The 15262-nt window shown below is 47.4% G+C and overlaps 1 protein-coding gene across 1 annotated transcript; it reads right to left on the bottom strand.

Annotated features, from left to right (window-relative positions):
* Window positions 1–7831: 7831 nt before the first annotated feature.
* CHMP1B (charged multivesicular body protein 1B) lies at window positions 7832–14624 on the bottom strand. The gene is made up of 8 exons (XM_065729267.1): window positions 14609–14624; window positions 12286–12383; window positions 11741–11887; window positions 10979–11047; window positions 10785–10892; window positions 9956–9999; window positions 9490–9562; window positions 7832–8510 (listed from the first exon to the last, which is right to left on the bottom strand). The coding sequence occupies exons 1-8, from the start codon at window positions 14622–14624 to the stop codon at window positions 8466–8468; spliced, it is 600 nt and encodes a 199-aa protein (XP_065585339.1). The 3' UTR covers window positions 7832–8465.
* Between the last annotated feature and the right edge of the window lie 638 nt (window positions 14625–15262).

Here is a 15262-nt window from a genome sequence, read left to right on the forward strand (position 1 = left end):
CCCCCACGTGCTGCTTCCCATCGCTCACCTTGGCCCATTCCTTGGTTATTTTGGGGTGCTCATTCCACCCTTGCTCACCTTGGAGGCAAATCCCCACCCCTGGGACAGCGGGCAGAGCTGCTCCCTGCCCACCCCCACTCCTCCCGACCCCGGGAAGGAGCAGCAGCAGTGCTTACTGAGGCACTGCTCTGCTCTGAGCTCACTGCAGTACAGCCACAAACGGGTCCGTTTGTGTGAAGGGTTAAAGCAGAAGCAGCTGTGACAGAAATCCAGAATCGGGCCCGCACTGATTTTTAGCTTTCAGCACTGTTTTGTTTTTTTTTTTCTAAGAGGATTTGTGCCTCCCATCACACACAACCCCAGAGGTGAACGTTTCTCTGATTTCCACGTTTTACAGCTGCAACCTTCAAGGATTTTCATGAGAAAAGGAGCAGTGCCAGCCCCAGGTGGAGGGCAAGGGGCGGCCCCAGCCCCTTTTTGGCTCTGTCCCCTCTCACTGAGATCTGAGCAAAGGGAAAACCCAGATCCCGGTGTGGGAAACACCTCCTGCCCCGGGTTGGTGATGGGATGGACGGGGTATCAGCCTGGGCAGCGTGGGCTGGGAGTGAGCTGTCAGCAGCTCCCCAGGATCTGACAGCTCCCAATAAATGCTTCCCCCCACACCCCGACCCCACGTGTCAATCAGAGCCCAGCACTGCCTGCTCTGAGCCCACAGCACAAAGCACAGCTGTCCAGGCTGCTCAAGGAAAGGGTGAAATTCAGCCTCAGTTTCATCTTGAGGACTCAGAGTATAAATCAGCATCGAATGTTTCAATGCAAAGAGTTATTTCCCACTCCATCTCTGTGCCCTGGGCGATTTTCATCATGGGAGGGCTGATCTCACCTGGACACACACTCAGCAGGGCACTGAGCAGTGGGGTCACACTGAAGAAACTACAGGAGAACAGGATCTGGGTGCAGAAACAGCAGGGTTAGGATCTGCAGAGGAGTCAACCACACCTCTCCTCACACTGAGCTCTGTCTCCCCAACAATGCTGCTTACACACGTGGCTGCACATCAGCACAGTCCTGGTGGCATCTCAGGGGACTTCTCCCGGGGGGGGGGTGGGATTTTGGGGGTCCAAAACGCATCAGAACAAAGCAATACCAGGCAGCGTTCTCATCTTCTTCACATACATACAATGGTATAGTTGGTGTTGTTGTAAGCAACGTATGCAGAATTGTAAGCACTTTATTGGCACCATGCTTTGGAAAAGGCATTGAAGCAGTTCCAAGCATTCTTAGGCTCATTAAGGTTGGAAAAGGTCTCTAAGATCACCAGTTCTGCACCAGCCCACCCCCCCATGCCCATCACCACGTCCATCTGTGCTACACCCCCATAGTTCTGAATGCCTCCAGGGACAGTGACCCCACCACCTCCTGAGCAGCTGTGCCAGTGCATCACTGCTCTTCTGGAGAAGAAATCCACCCTGACATCCAACCTGAATCTTCCCTGGCACAATGTTGGGGCTGTTACCCCTCTGCACAAACACAGGTGATGCTTGCCCTTGCACGAGAAGCTGCCCATGAGCACCCCACCTTGCTGCTGGGATAGGGTGACCCACGTCCACCCCGTGAAGGCAGCAGAGCACAGTGCTGCTGCAGTACAGAGGCAGAGGGCCGGGTGTGAGCAGGGCTGAGTGCACATCTGCCACTGGTTTGGCCACACTATGCCATCAGACCACAGTGCTGGGTTGCCTGTAGAAATAAATAGCAGCTGGGGCCGTATCCTGTTACCATTCCTGGGGCGAGCTGCTCCTCTTTGACGTGATGATAAAGTTCACCTGTGACCGACGAGGACGTTGTGTTCAATTAATTAAGATGCCATGCTCTGCAAACGATGCCTTTTTTTCATTCACTCACTCCTGACAGCACTTGGGATGTCTCTATCAGACGGTGTGGGGAAGGGGAAATGGCAGAGAAGGGTTGCAGCCTTTATTTTGGAAAAGCTTCCAGTCCACATCATTGTGCTCACAGTAAGTTACATGAGGAACAAGAGGAGATGCCCCTGAGGTCCCTTCCAACACAAAGCTGCTCTAAATCAGTGCCCGAAGAACATCTTCCCGTTCAGAGGATCAATCTTAACCCCATCTCTTTCTGATGATGAAGGAAATCACCTTTAGTGTCAAAAAACAACACCGTCATTACAGCTCTGCATTTCCCACCGATGCAACCTGGGATTGCCTCTGTGTGACACCAAGAACTGAAAAGCATCTGAAAGATCAGAGAGAAGCTGAGATCTGCTTTCTCCAGCCCGGAGGAGTGACCCACTCTGCAGGAACTACGTCGGCTCCTCTGCAGGAACTGTTTCTTTGTCACAGAACCATCTGTAATTATCTCCTGGAGAACGCTCCGTTGGCGCTTGGGTTTTCAAACACAACATTCACTGCTATTGGCCGTGTTTATTTAATTCCAGCTGATTAGCACAGGGCCCAACAAGTGGCTTAGACTAACAGTGTGTCACTGCCGAAGCATTCTGGAGGTAAGGAGAAGACACGGGACGGCACACATGTTGCTTTGTCTGCATTAATCTATTTACATTGTAATTCTTCAACTGGTTTTAATGGCTGCTTCAGCTGGAAGCGATTAGTCACCCAAATGAAAGCCACATTTCTCACTCTGTGCGCTGTGAGGTTTGCAGCCCGTTGTCTTTTTGTTGCTGTTTGTTTTCCAAGTTGAGGTGGATACCCCTTGGAGTCACCTCCAGCCCTACGAGGGGCTGATCCTGCTGCTCAGCCCCATGCTCCCCTTTATTTCTCTTTTTTATTTCTCAGCGCCGTGTGCTGCGTCTCCCCGAGGTTCTCCCACCCCGCACTCCTCCCACCCCATGCTCACATCTCAGGACGAGAGGCGACAGCCCCACGCTGTGCTCAGATTGGATGTGAGGCCAAATTTACTCTCCAAAGAGCACTGATGCACCGACACTGTGGGGTCACCATCCCAGAGCCGTTCCGTAACCTCAGGGATGCGGCACTGAGGGCAGCGGGGGTGGGTTGGGGCTGACGGCTGCAGCTCTCTGCCCTCCCCAGTTTGCCATAACCCAGAGGCCTTCCTGGTGCGTGCATCCCTCCTCCCATCCACAGCACCTGCAGCTTGTTACACACCGGGCTGCAGGGCCAGGGCAGCCCCCACCCAGCACTTCCCAGGGCTGCGGGCAGATCCCTCTTGGAGCAGCTGAAAGCGAAAGAGCCTCCAGCTGTTCTCCTTCTCTGCACGGCTGCGTCTCAGCAGCTCCTCCACATCCTGCTCCAGCACCCTGCCCAGCATTAATCGAGCGGGCTGGAAGCATCCCATATCAGCTCTGCTGCAGAACAGAGCTTCAGTGATTTACTGTTGGATTCCTCCGGCTCCTGTTTTGCTTTCATGCCGGAGCAGGGGTCAGCGGAGGCAGACGCATGCTTTCACTTTGTCTCGCATTTGCTGCTGTCAGTCGGCCCCGCTGGGTCCCCGCGGAGCAGCGGGATGTGCTCGCGCTCGCAGCCCCGCGCGCTAATTGATTTTCGGGAGCCCATTCATCAGTTTAATTTAGTGGATCACCCACCAGGTTTGCTGCTCACTGTCAAAGGTAATTCAATTAAAACTCCCGAAGTGTGACTGAGTGCTCTGGGTTAAATGTGCTGAGCAGCTGTGCTGCTGCACCTCCGTCCCCCCCGTGCCTGCAGCAGCCATACCTTGGCTGATCAACACACGCGGCGGGGCCAAAAATTAAGTCCAAATGCCTCCTTCAGAATGCAAATGTCTATAAACACAACAACTCCAGCGAAGGCAAAAGCCTCGAAAGTGGCAAAAGTCAAACAGGGGATCCAAGGGCTGAATTTAATCTGTGCATCTGTAGCATTTCATTATCGCGATTAATTTTATACAACGACCTTCCAAAGAATTAAAACCCTCTTTTCAAAGCCGTGGATATTTCGGGATCGCTTTTACCATTAAATGAGGGCAGTAAACACATGGGTTGAGATCCAAAGGATCTACTGAAGCAGAACCAGCCTGGGCTGATAGGGACTCATCATTCTAAGGCCACAGATATCTCTGCTGCAGAAATGGATGTGGGTGCAAACTCTGTACAGAGATATCAAGTTCTTAAGCACTCGCAGTGGGGCAAGGGGGGGTCAGGGAGCAGTGTGAGGTACAGCTGCAGCCAGGAGCCCTCCTCTCACTGCTGCTGAATCCCTCTGTAAATAAATGGAGGCACCTGCTACACCCATCAGCAGAAATCTGGAAAACCGATATGGTTTCGATCCGGAAACGACGTCCATCACGAGGGAACAAATGAGGAATGTCAGCAACACGGAGCTTGGAGAAAAAAAAAAGAAAGAAAAGAAAGATCCCGTTTGTCAAATTACTGCAGGAAAAGTCGACCTCGCTGCGACGGACTTAATCCACTTCCAGGTCACAGCAATTGGTCACGGGCGGCTCCGGGAGACTGGAACTAATTTACAGAGCTCTGAAGGGAGCAGAGCTCTCCTGCAGCCCCTGCTGGGCTCCATCGGGGCCACAGCCGATGCATCAGCAGCGATAGGAGCAGTGCTGCAGCCCCCGGGGACCCACCTGGAGCACTGCCACCTGCAGCAGGACTAACACCCGGCACCACGGCTGCTAGGGCCTCCTAAAGCCAGCTCTGGAGCAGGAGAGATCTTAAAAGGAAACAACAAATATACACATATCGTTATATATCCTCATGGAACGTTCAGAAAGGTTTTCCTATCCCTGCCAGCTCCTTCGGATGGGACACTGATGACCAAGTGTTACAAAGCAGAGAGTGGGGAAATGAAATGGAGCTGATGGTTATCTGGGGGGGATACGCTCACGTGTCTGATTTATTACTTCAGACTTCAGGGAAACAATTATTGCATTCAGAGCTTCGGGCTCTCCTTACTGAGGCACGCGGTCTGCGCAGAACACGGGGCTTGGGGTTAAAGATGCGTGGCACTCAGTGCTCTGACATCACCCACCCCGCTGTGATTTCATGGAGACAACGTGGTTGGGCAGACGTGCCGGCTCTGACAGCAGAAAACATGCTGTGTGCCACACAGAGCACTGAGCCGAGGCCGCTGCGTGCTCCGTGGGAATCCCAACGCACAAAACGCGTTGGAAACAAAAGCAGTTTGCCCGTGGCTGCCGAAGCCCCTCCAAGGATGAGCAGCGCGTTTCTGCAGGGCCCGCACAAAGCAGAGCTCGAGGCTCCCTCTGCTGGTCCCCAAACAACGGTGGAAGGAGGAAAGAGCTTTCCAGCTCCGCGGAGGACCAACCCGACCACCAGCTGCTCTCCCATTGAGGACCAACGCCCCACGGAGCTGAGCCAGGGCCCCCTCGGCCTGGGAGCACACCCGGACTCATTTGGCTGTACAGTTTTATTTACCAGTTACAGTTACAAATTGTCCCATACGAGTGAAGCAGTTTCCACCACGAACGCTGCCAAGCTACAAAAATTATTCTCTTTTCTATACAACGTCACCAACTCCAGCATTTACTTCTGTACATCATTGCTGACCGTAACAAAACGTCACTGTTTTTTGGCTCTGAGGGTCTCCACAAAGGCAAAGTGATGATCACATCCCAGTGAGGTGAGGTTCCCCTCCTTTCCTCTCCTGTCAGCTGATCTTCTCATGGCTTTGTTTTGGAATCCAAATGAATGAAGACTGGCTCGACACGAGCAGTTGGAAGCAAAATGCAAAGGTACTGCTGTCCATAATAAATCAGGGAGAAAACAGCAAGCAAAGCCAGCACACAGCATTTCACCTTAGGTGTGTCTGCTCCTAAGTACAAAGACTGAAGTACTGTTTGGGAAGGAGGCTGCATAAGTGCTCATACAATTTATTCAACACGAAGAGGACTTCTACAGATGTATACCATCACCTTACAAGAAACACAAGGGATGTAAAAGCAAAGAGCCACAGTGCCTCGGAAAGGAGCAAATGTTTCCAGGAGAACTCCAATGGAAGAACCATACCAGAGTCAAATATTGCTTTAAGAGTAACTTCCAGTTTTAAGCACTTCCAGAACACGGGAGAAACGTAAATACATCACAAAATGCAGCGTGGTGAAGGGCAGCTCTCACACACCAGGGCTCCTTCCCCAGGAGAAGGCAGATCTACACACAGAAGCAACTGGTAGCACTCACACACAGCAATGCTCAGAGTGAAAGCAGCAGGGCGAAGACTCCTTCTGGTCCCAACCTTCTTTTCCTTGTCAGCAAAGTCTGCCCAGCTCTGTGCATCACAGCCCTGCAGAGGTAACACGGATGGCAACAACCAAGGCCCTCTGCTACTTCTCAGCTCCTTACAAGAAGGGCCTGAATGCTACTCTGGTGCTAGAGCTGGCAAGCCTGGGACCTCCGGGAGGTCAGAACAGGAGCATTCCAGCCCTGTCACGAGAGATGAAGTAACTGAGTGTCAAAAACTAAGTTCACCACCACAAAGGCACACACACCAGCAGTTTCCACAGCTGTGGGTAACTTGGTTGCATAGATACACCATTATGTTTTTGTTACATCATTCAAGAGCAGCTAGGAAAAAAATAAAAGGGGGAGCACATTCTCTTAATAGTTTTAAAAGATTGTACCTATAGTTAAGAGTATCTCGTTTCCCAAATAGCTTCCAGTTTCTCCTGCTTGCAGGAGGAATGCTGAAGGCCATTTCAAAGAAAGCTCCAATTCAGGCTGCCAGCCTGAGAGATGCAACTCCACACTTCAGGCTGCTTTGTTCACAGTACCCCTCAACCCCTCAGCACATAACATCCTGCCACACCTCCAAAGTGACTGAGCAGCACATCAAAAACAGCTCCAAACAGCTCCAAAGCTTCACTACTACTGCACATTTTCACTGAATCAGTCGTGCTGACTACAAGAAGTTAAGCAGTTTATCACTGGAGCACTTCCCCAACACTGGAAAACCTACATGGCCCTCAATACCACTGAATTAAGAACAAATCCTAAGTCTACAGTGCTGCACATCTTCCTCTACCCCTACAAAAGCAAAAAAAAAAAAAGAGTCCAAAAACAGTCAGGAAGAGATTCTGAACATCACTGCTCACCACAATGCACCATGAGCAGTTTCTGCTTTGAATTTCTACCAGCATTTCCTTACTTCACAACCACAGGAGTTCAAAGCTGCTGAAAGCAGTCAGGTCCTCTCGCTGTGCAGAAGTGTAAGGAGGTGAACTAAAACAGATCACCTTCTCCACATATGACTTCAGTATTACAAATCTCATCACCTCACCTGCAGAGAGCAATGTTACACCTCACAAAAGAAGCTGCTCTTAACCCACCAGAACCAATGTGCTCATCCAGCAGCCCCTGGAGGCACAGCTGCTGTGCCCTATTTGCTCACCCAGCTCTCACTCTGCTCTCTCCAACACCAGACCAGCTGCAATGGGCAGAGGAAAAAAGTTGACCTAGGAGCATGCCCTGGATGGAGAGGACAGGGTCAGGACCCTGGCTCATGAAGGATGACTGCAAGGAGGTAAACCTGAGAAGCACTTTGGTGTTTCTTATATGGCAGAAGCATGGAATACACTCACTCCTTGTCCTTGTGTATAAAAAAAGCGAGCAGATGAAAAGAAAGCACAACAAGGAATGGAAAAAAGCAGGCTTCAGTTATCACATTTCTCAGCTTGAATCTAAGGAGAACAGACAGCAGGAACTCCCTAGGAGCAGGAGCTCCACACCACATAGAGACAAATGGCAGTACTGGCTGCACCACAGGATACTGAGAAGAAAGCAAAACGGAGAAGCTACAGCACTCAACATGAAACAACAAGCAAGCTAAAATACTCAACAGAACCAACCAAGTTGAAAAATACATTTTATTCCTCCTGGACTAAAGTGATCAAACCGTACAAGTCCCCAATTACATGAAAATAACTCTGGGTAACTTGTTTTTAACGGACCCAGCACAATTTCTGTAGCTTTAAAATACTAAAACCACCACAGACTGAAGTCCACTCCTTTGTTTTGACAAGTGTACTCTCATGAAGTCCACCTCTACGATTCCAGGAGCTTGGCTATATAAGAAAGTTGGCTAATGCAATCATCAGAACTGAATACATCAGTTCTCCAACCACAAACAGTTTTCATAATTAAAAAAAAAATCACTTCATAATTTAAAATATATATATCAATAACACTCTGCTTTTCTTTCAGCTAGAATGTTCCAACATCACTGGCGGACTCAGAATATCAACTTGATTTAGTGAAAAAAGCTTGCAAAAAATATATCAACTTCAAAATGTACAGAAAAGGACATTAGAGAGCTGATACTTGAGGATTACTTAATGTATTAGAAAGAGGAGCAAGCTCAGAGTGAAGTACCCTACATCAAAACACTGGAACATCTACGCCAGACTGTGTACACCTTTGAGTGCAGTGGAGGGTTAGTCTCAGAGTACTTGGAAAGCACATACAAAGGACTGCAGCTCTGCTCAACTTAAACTTGATCACGAAGGCGTGCCAGTCTCTGTGACAGCTCATCCTGCAGAGTTGTAAAGCAAAGAAACCAACTGTCAGTGAAAGGAGAATTAATCCTGGGGAAGCGTGCAGTGGTTCTGCAGTCCTGTGCCCAGATGGTATTATCTCATGCACAAGATTGGCTGAAGAGCAGCTGTACCAGGTTAACAACACACTGCCACATTAGTGTTCACATTAACCACAGTCATCTGCTCTCCTGCAGTGGACATCTCATGAGTTTCAGAACACAGAACACTATATACATATTTTAATGACTGATCTTTGCAAGTGTAACTCACCGTTACAGAACTGCATCCTTACTGCATGCAGCTCTGACTGAGCAAGTTACAGGCTGAGCTCTTTTTTATGGTCTGATAAAAGGTGAAACAAACTACAAAGAATGTGGCACACTTAACGCTTCTAAAACAAAGACTGCTCAGCACAAGGCTTCATACAGCTTCCTCCACAAAGAGGAGCTGACAGAAATTAACTGTTCCCTTTGCATTCCCTCCAAAGTGTTCCCCTAGAATGGAAAAAGCAACTCACAAAGCAACTGAACAACCTTTGCACAAGAAATTCTAAGCCATCAAGAGCAAACACAGAACTTCTCACACTAATCTTATACGACTTTTCACAAGTTAAATAGGAGAAAAAAAAAGGAAGGCCTCTGTGTATGTTAAGGGAGATAGCTGGATTCATGTAATTTGGAGTAGGTAGGAGAGTCAGCTGTTTGGAACTGAAATAATCATGCAAAAAGATTCAGAAACATCTAAACTTACTGCATACACTGAAGAGAAATGTATTTTTAACACAGTCTTGAAAGCACAGTAATTAACTACACATTATTTCTTTTGAATTGCTAAAATCTAATTAGAATTCAGCACGTTTGCTCTGTCTGAGTGAAGCATTGTTCTCTTGCCACACTCTTTTAGAATTATTATTATTTATTATTATATTATTATTATATTATTATTTATTATATATTATTATTGAATCTTACTTACCTGTTCTGCTGAGGCAACACTTGTACCAACAGAACCCGTCTGCCCTTGAGGTAGCTCCATGTTCAGATCAAGACTATAGGTAACAAAAGTACAAAACCAAGAGTCAGGCATACATGGCTAAAGGAAGAAGTACATGAATGACAAAATGAGCAATGCTGGGATAGCATAAGGTCCCTCTGAACACCATACCCCTGCTCATTAGGCAATCCAGTCAAGAAGCCTTTTTCACCACCAAGAAGACAAGCCATACATTACAAAAAGCATCAGGAGAGAGCAAGATTTCAGTTCAAGAGTGGTGCACCAGACACCATAAATACAAGAAAGATGAACAGCTAAGTTACAAATAGTGACTTGATGCCCAGAAGTGAAAGGAAAAATACTGATTTTTGTCTGTTTCCAAGAGACAGATGCTTGAAGCACTGGTACCTGACCTCCATGTCTACCTGGAAGGGCTGGTGTCACCTACCCTGCTTCATCTGCCATTTCCTGTAGGAGCATATCCACCTGGTTCTAGAGAAAAGAAAACAAAATTGATTCAGTCTCACTGTTGAAGTTTGTCAGGATTTTCTGTTCAACCCCAAGAGATCAGATTCAATACAAAAACCAAAACCTGATTTAAAGTGAAACAACTGCACCAAAACGTTGCACTTAACCAGCAGAGGGCTCTGCACGAACTCAAAGACAAGCAGAGTTCAGCCTGTTAAAAGCCCATTCATTGAGCTTCAGCATCTGAAGAATGACATTTATCTGAAGCAAACACACAGCCCTGAATACAGCAAGAGCTATCAAACACTGACTACAAATTATTAAAACAGTGTTTTGCACAACGTGGAAGAAAGCCCATCTCCAGCAGCACTGGTTTAAGGTTTATTTACAAAACAGTATCTCCAAAAAACACCAGACAAAGCTTCTGATAAAGGAGAACATTCAGCATCTTGTAGACTACCGTGAGCTGGCAGGTGCCAGGAATGCCAGGCACTGCTTAAGAACATATTTTAGCTAAGAAGTTCACCAGCAGTTCAACAAAACACTGTTTATTCAACAGCAGGGTTAAGGATTTCAATATATAAAATAAAACCAGACCTGCTAAAAGTAAAAAAAGAGTAAAATGCAATTAAATGACCCTCCCACACTCGTGGCTGAAACTCAAACTGCTCTCTTCATCGTAAAGAAGCAGAAGGTGGAAATGTTCCAGCTCCAGGTGTCTCAAAAGCAGGAAGAACAGGAGCACATAACATTTCCATGCAGTTTTGACAAAGGTAATTCAGATTTTCTTTTCCATTTTGTGTTCTGACCTGTGGTGTTGTTAGTGTCGTAGTGTTGCTCATCGTGTCCTCCATCTGTTGTGTCTGTACATCTAGTGTTTCAAACTGATGCTCAAATTTATCCATTAATGCAGATATCTATAAAAATACAAACCAAATCACTGATCCGCGACTCCAACCAGGAAAACTTTTTATGTTTACCTCCACAAAAAGTTTCTGTTTACCTTTTCCAAGTTCATGCTCTTCAGAGTGGCGTCCATGGACTTAACCACGCCTGCCATCGACTTGGTTACCTGAAATGAGGTCAAGAATCTATCACAAGGAGGAAAAACAGTGAGTTTCCTGCTAGTTCTCTCATTTCTACCCAGTTTCTACAGTACCAAACAGCAGGGCATACATTACTGTCATCTAGAGCATCACTTTTTCACAGTCCTACCTTTTGAAATCTTATACATTAATTCACTCAGTGAAAACTGAGAGCTTATCTGGCATTAACTTTTGAGAGTCTCAAAACCTGCCACACAATAATGGATATGTTTAGATATACAGGTCACAGGGCAGAACAAACTGTGCCTGAAGAGCAGCACAGCTACACAACATAAAAGATTATCCAAGCTAAAAAGACAGCTGGAACCAGAAGTTCTGCAATGTGAGTGCATGTATTTGGGAAGGGATCTCCTTAGGAGCATGAATAACAGCAACTGAGTTACAAGCTGAGACCATAGTGAACAATGAACTATTACTGAGACTGTTCAGACGTGGTACTGAGGGACACAGCTCAGGGGAAGTACTGGTGATAGGTGGATGGTTGGACTGGATGACCTCAGGGGCCTTTTCCAACCTTGGTGATCCTACAATTCTATTCCACGATTCCGGTTTACTAACGGCCACATCTCCAACCTTCCAGCTCCTTGCAGATGGAATTAAGTCACTCCCACAAGGCTCAGAGGGCCAATCCTTCAAACGAGGTGTTAAAATAGGCTTACTTTGCCCATTGTCACTGCAGTCTGAACTCTTGCTGCCACAGCATCTACCCTGGCACTCATGCGCAGGAAATTGATGGCTTGGTTCTTCTGGCGGATCGCGTTCTCCGCATGTATCCGTGCCACTTCCATGTTTCCCTTCTGGATGGCCTGATTGATTTAAAAGAAAACAAAAACAAAAACATTTTAACTTTCCTGGATCTTTATAAACGTTTTCCTAATAGCCTATGTTATTTTTATAAAAGCATCAATTAATCACATATATATATATCACTATATGAACGTGTATGTGTATCAGTAAAGGACAAAATACCTTTGAGAATAACAGTCTCCAACAAAACAGATTTAAGACTATTTTCTGAGCAGCTAAATGTCACAAGTGCTTCATAAAGAACACATCCTTATGCTCATTAGGAAGTAGGGAAAAACATACAGCCACAGAATTTAAGTCTCAAGCATTTATCAGTATTATCAGCATGCAAGCCAGGACACAGTAACAGATTCTGCTACGACAGCTCCAAAGAGCACATTTCAGACCCAGTGCTCACCTTCTTAATTTTTGCTTTCTCAGCCTTCTCTTCTTTGTCACATCTTTTTGAGTTCCTGTTGAGCTCCTTTGCAGCAAACTTCAAATTGAACAGGTGTTCTGCAGTGTAAGTTAAGGGTCCAAGAACAGGATCAGTCCTTACTCGGTACTACCCTGGTCTCCTGTCCAAAGCATCACCAACCCTAACACTGTACTACTGATACTAAAATCCTGTTTTAAAATTATACAGATAGTTATAAGTCCTACTGGGCCATAAGAAAGGAGTTCAGATCCCAGCCAGCTCTATGGAACAGCAAATCTAGTTCAGATTGATACATAAAACAAAACAGACATCCTCCAATTGAAATCAAAGTCTCATTCTGCTAGCTACTTTCTCTCACACACCCAGAGTCTCTGGTTCTCAGTGAAATGGAACAGCAACTCACTGGCTTGCCTGGATCCTCCTCAGCCAAAAAGTGTTGCAGGACAACAGCCAAATTTCCTGGATAAAGCAAACTGGTTCTGCTGACCACACCCAGGATAAAAACAAAGGCAGGGCTGCCCTTTCCAGCCACAGCACCATCTCAGGTTTAAACAGCTCATGCAGCCTTCCCATCTTTGTGACATGTGAGCAATACTGGTGTCAACACTTCTGTCATCCGACTCCTTAGGAAAGAAGAATACTTAAGTCTGCAAGAGAACTGTTTTTCATTTTTTATTTACTTCAAGTTCTGCTTCACCTGAAAGCTCCAATAAGAGAGTAGAAGAAGCCTTCACCACCAGTTATTGTCACTTGCATAGAACTGCTGGCAACAACAACAGAGTATGTTTTGAAAATATTTAAACAACAAACAAAAACCAAAACACTTCTAAAGGACTGCTGATAAAAGCTCCCAAACAACATAAGTCTTTCTCAAACAAAAAAAAAGGAGTATAAAGCTTTATAGATATATAGGAAGATGCAGCAAGTACTAAGGTGAGTAACAGCCAACTGAAAGCAACTGAAAGCATGCAAAGCATTATGAAGTTCCTTTAATTCTTTAAGAAGTCGAGTCATTCCAGAGCTACCCTTCTTTTATTCCCTTTTAAGTCCAATCACCCATCTTAGGGCTCTGACATCAACCTGAAGACATGACAAAGTCTGCTGAGATATTTGTTAGCCTATCCTATAATTACATGCAGGTTATAAAAAGTTTACAGCTGAGCCAACACATCTAATATATTAACTATTAAGGGATCTAAAACAACAGTAAAACTGAAATTGCTACTTGTATTTGCTTTGATTTCTTTAAAATGTAAGTTGTTGTCTTTTTCTGCAGCAATGAGTGTACTGGACTGAGTCACAAACTAAGTAATTTACCAAACAGGAAAATACCTTGAAGTGCATTCAAGTATACAACAGATCAGAGACCAGAACAACCAGGTAAAATATGAGATCACATGCTTACACCAACTGCACTGAGAAGGAGCATTTCAGAGAGGCTTATTTTGGAGTAACTCCCTCAGTTACTCATGGGGCATTTATCTTTGGCACTTTGCTACCTCCACAGCTCTCCCACCCTCCTGTGACAGCACAGCCTCGCTCCTCCCTCCAGCTGCACATCCCCATTGAAACCAAACTTCCTCCACCAGCTGACTCACAGTCACCTGCTCCAATCTCCATCCACTCTCTCCCTACCACAACAATCAGCAGCACACTTCAGCTGCTACAGAGATCTTTGCCATCTCTTAAGGCTTTTCTGCTTCTCTGTATTATGACTATTACGTACAGCCAGAAAGCTCAACTTTGCCTGTAAGGATCGTCCTCGGTTGCAGTTTCTTTCTGACACCAGGAAGCAGAGAGCAGTTTGTGCAGCTGACAGCAGTCAGGAGCCAGGAAACAAACACCTGAGGAGCAACAGCTGCTGCCTGCCGCTTTGGGGGTCACCAGCACTCAGGACAACCTGCGGTGCTCCACGGCACAGAGAAAACTATTTTTCTTCCTGAGCCACGTCGGTTAGGCCCTGATGAAACCAGCTAGGCCTGAGTCCACCATCAAAATAAAACCAGCGTTTCCCATTTTCCTTCTACAACCGCAACCTCAGCTCCCAGCGTTACCCCCAAACCTCTTCCTCCCGACCAAGGCTTTAGGCAAAGACCTCCCGCCCGGCCGCACCCGACCACCACAACGCCGACTCCTTCCCTCCAATCCCCCCCGCTCCGAGGTCTCCCCCGGGCCAGGCCCAACGGCGCACCGGGGCCTCGCGACGGGATCGGCAGCCGCGGCGAGCAAAGCGCGGCCGCGCCCCGCCCGCACACCCCCGCCCCGCCCCGCCCCACAGAGCCGCCTGCCGGCCCGAGGATACTCTCCATGTTGGACATGGCGGCCCGGCGCGGGGCAGCACGGCTCCGGCCGCTCCCGTTCCCTCCGCCGGCGCTGTGGCGGCTCCCACTTCCGGCAGTTCTCTCTTCCGGTAATTCCTACTTCCGGCTGCTCCGAGGGGAGCGCCGGGGCGGAAGTGGACATGCAGACTTCCGGTCGGGCCGCGTGGGGACTTTGGGGCGTTCCCGCGGACACGGTTCGGGGCAGAATGAGGAACAGAGCTCACCCACAAGGGCACTGAACGTCCAGGCTCACCAAGGGCTTCCAACCCTCTGTCTTACAGGAATTACGATGCTCCTGCAGTCACGGGAGGAGGGAAAACAAAAAGAAAGCAGCAAGGCCACGATTGGAACATAAAAAACGTTTATTCCTTAAAAATACAATGTTCACTTGTAGTGACACAGTCAGATTTCTTGAAAAGGGTTTTCATGTTTCCAGTGTAGCAGTCTTTCAGTGTCAGGAGCAAGGTGAGCAGGTAACCACCCCCGGCCTGGGCAGCCTGGTCCCAATAGAAAGGTTTGTTCCACTCATTTCTGCAGCCTGCAGCAGAATAATCTGTGTGCAGGTCCCTCCCTTGCTTCTACAACTCCAGGAGGTATCCACTCCAAGCTCTGTCTGATGACAGTGTGGCTTTTGA

This window comes from Cyrtonyx montezumae, unplaced genomic scaffold (assembly GCF_038088225.1).
Source record: "Cyrtonyx montezumae isolate F1298 unplaced genomic scaffold, pur_monq_1.0 scaffold_11, whole genome shotgun sequence".
NCBI lineage: Eukaryota > Metazoa > Chordata > Aves > Galliformes > Odontophoridae > Cyrtonyx > Cyrtonyx montezumae.

Excerpts from the sequence above, each read along its gene's own strand:
- CHMP1B (XM_065729267.1), bottom strand. Across the intron at positions 11,888-12,285 it reads AGAAAGCAAAAATTAAGAAG|GCCATCCAGAAGGGAAACAT; the intron begins GTGAGCACTGGG and ends TAAATCAATCAG. Across the intron at positions 10,000-10,784 it reads CGACACTAACAACACCACAG|AACCAGGTGGATATGCTCCT; the intron begins GTCAGAACACAA and ends TCTTTTCTCTAG.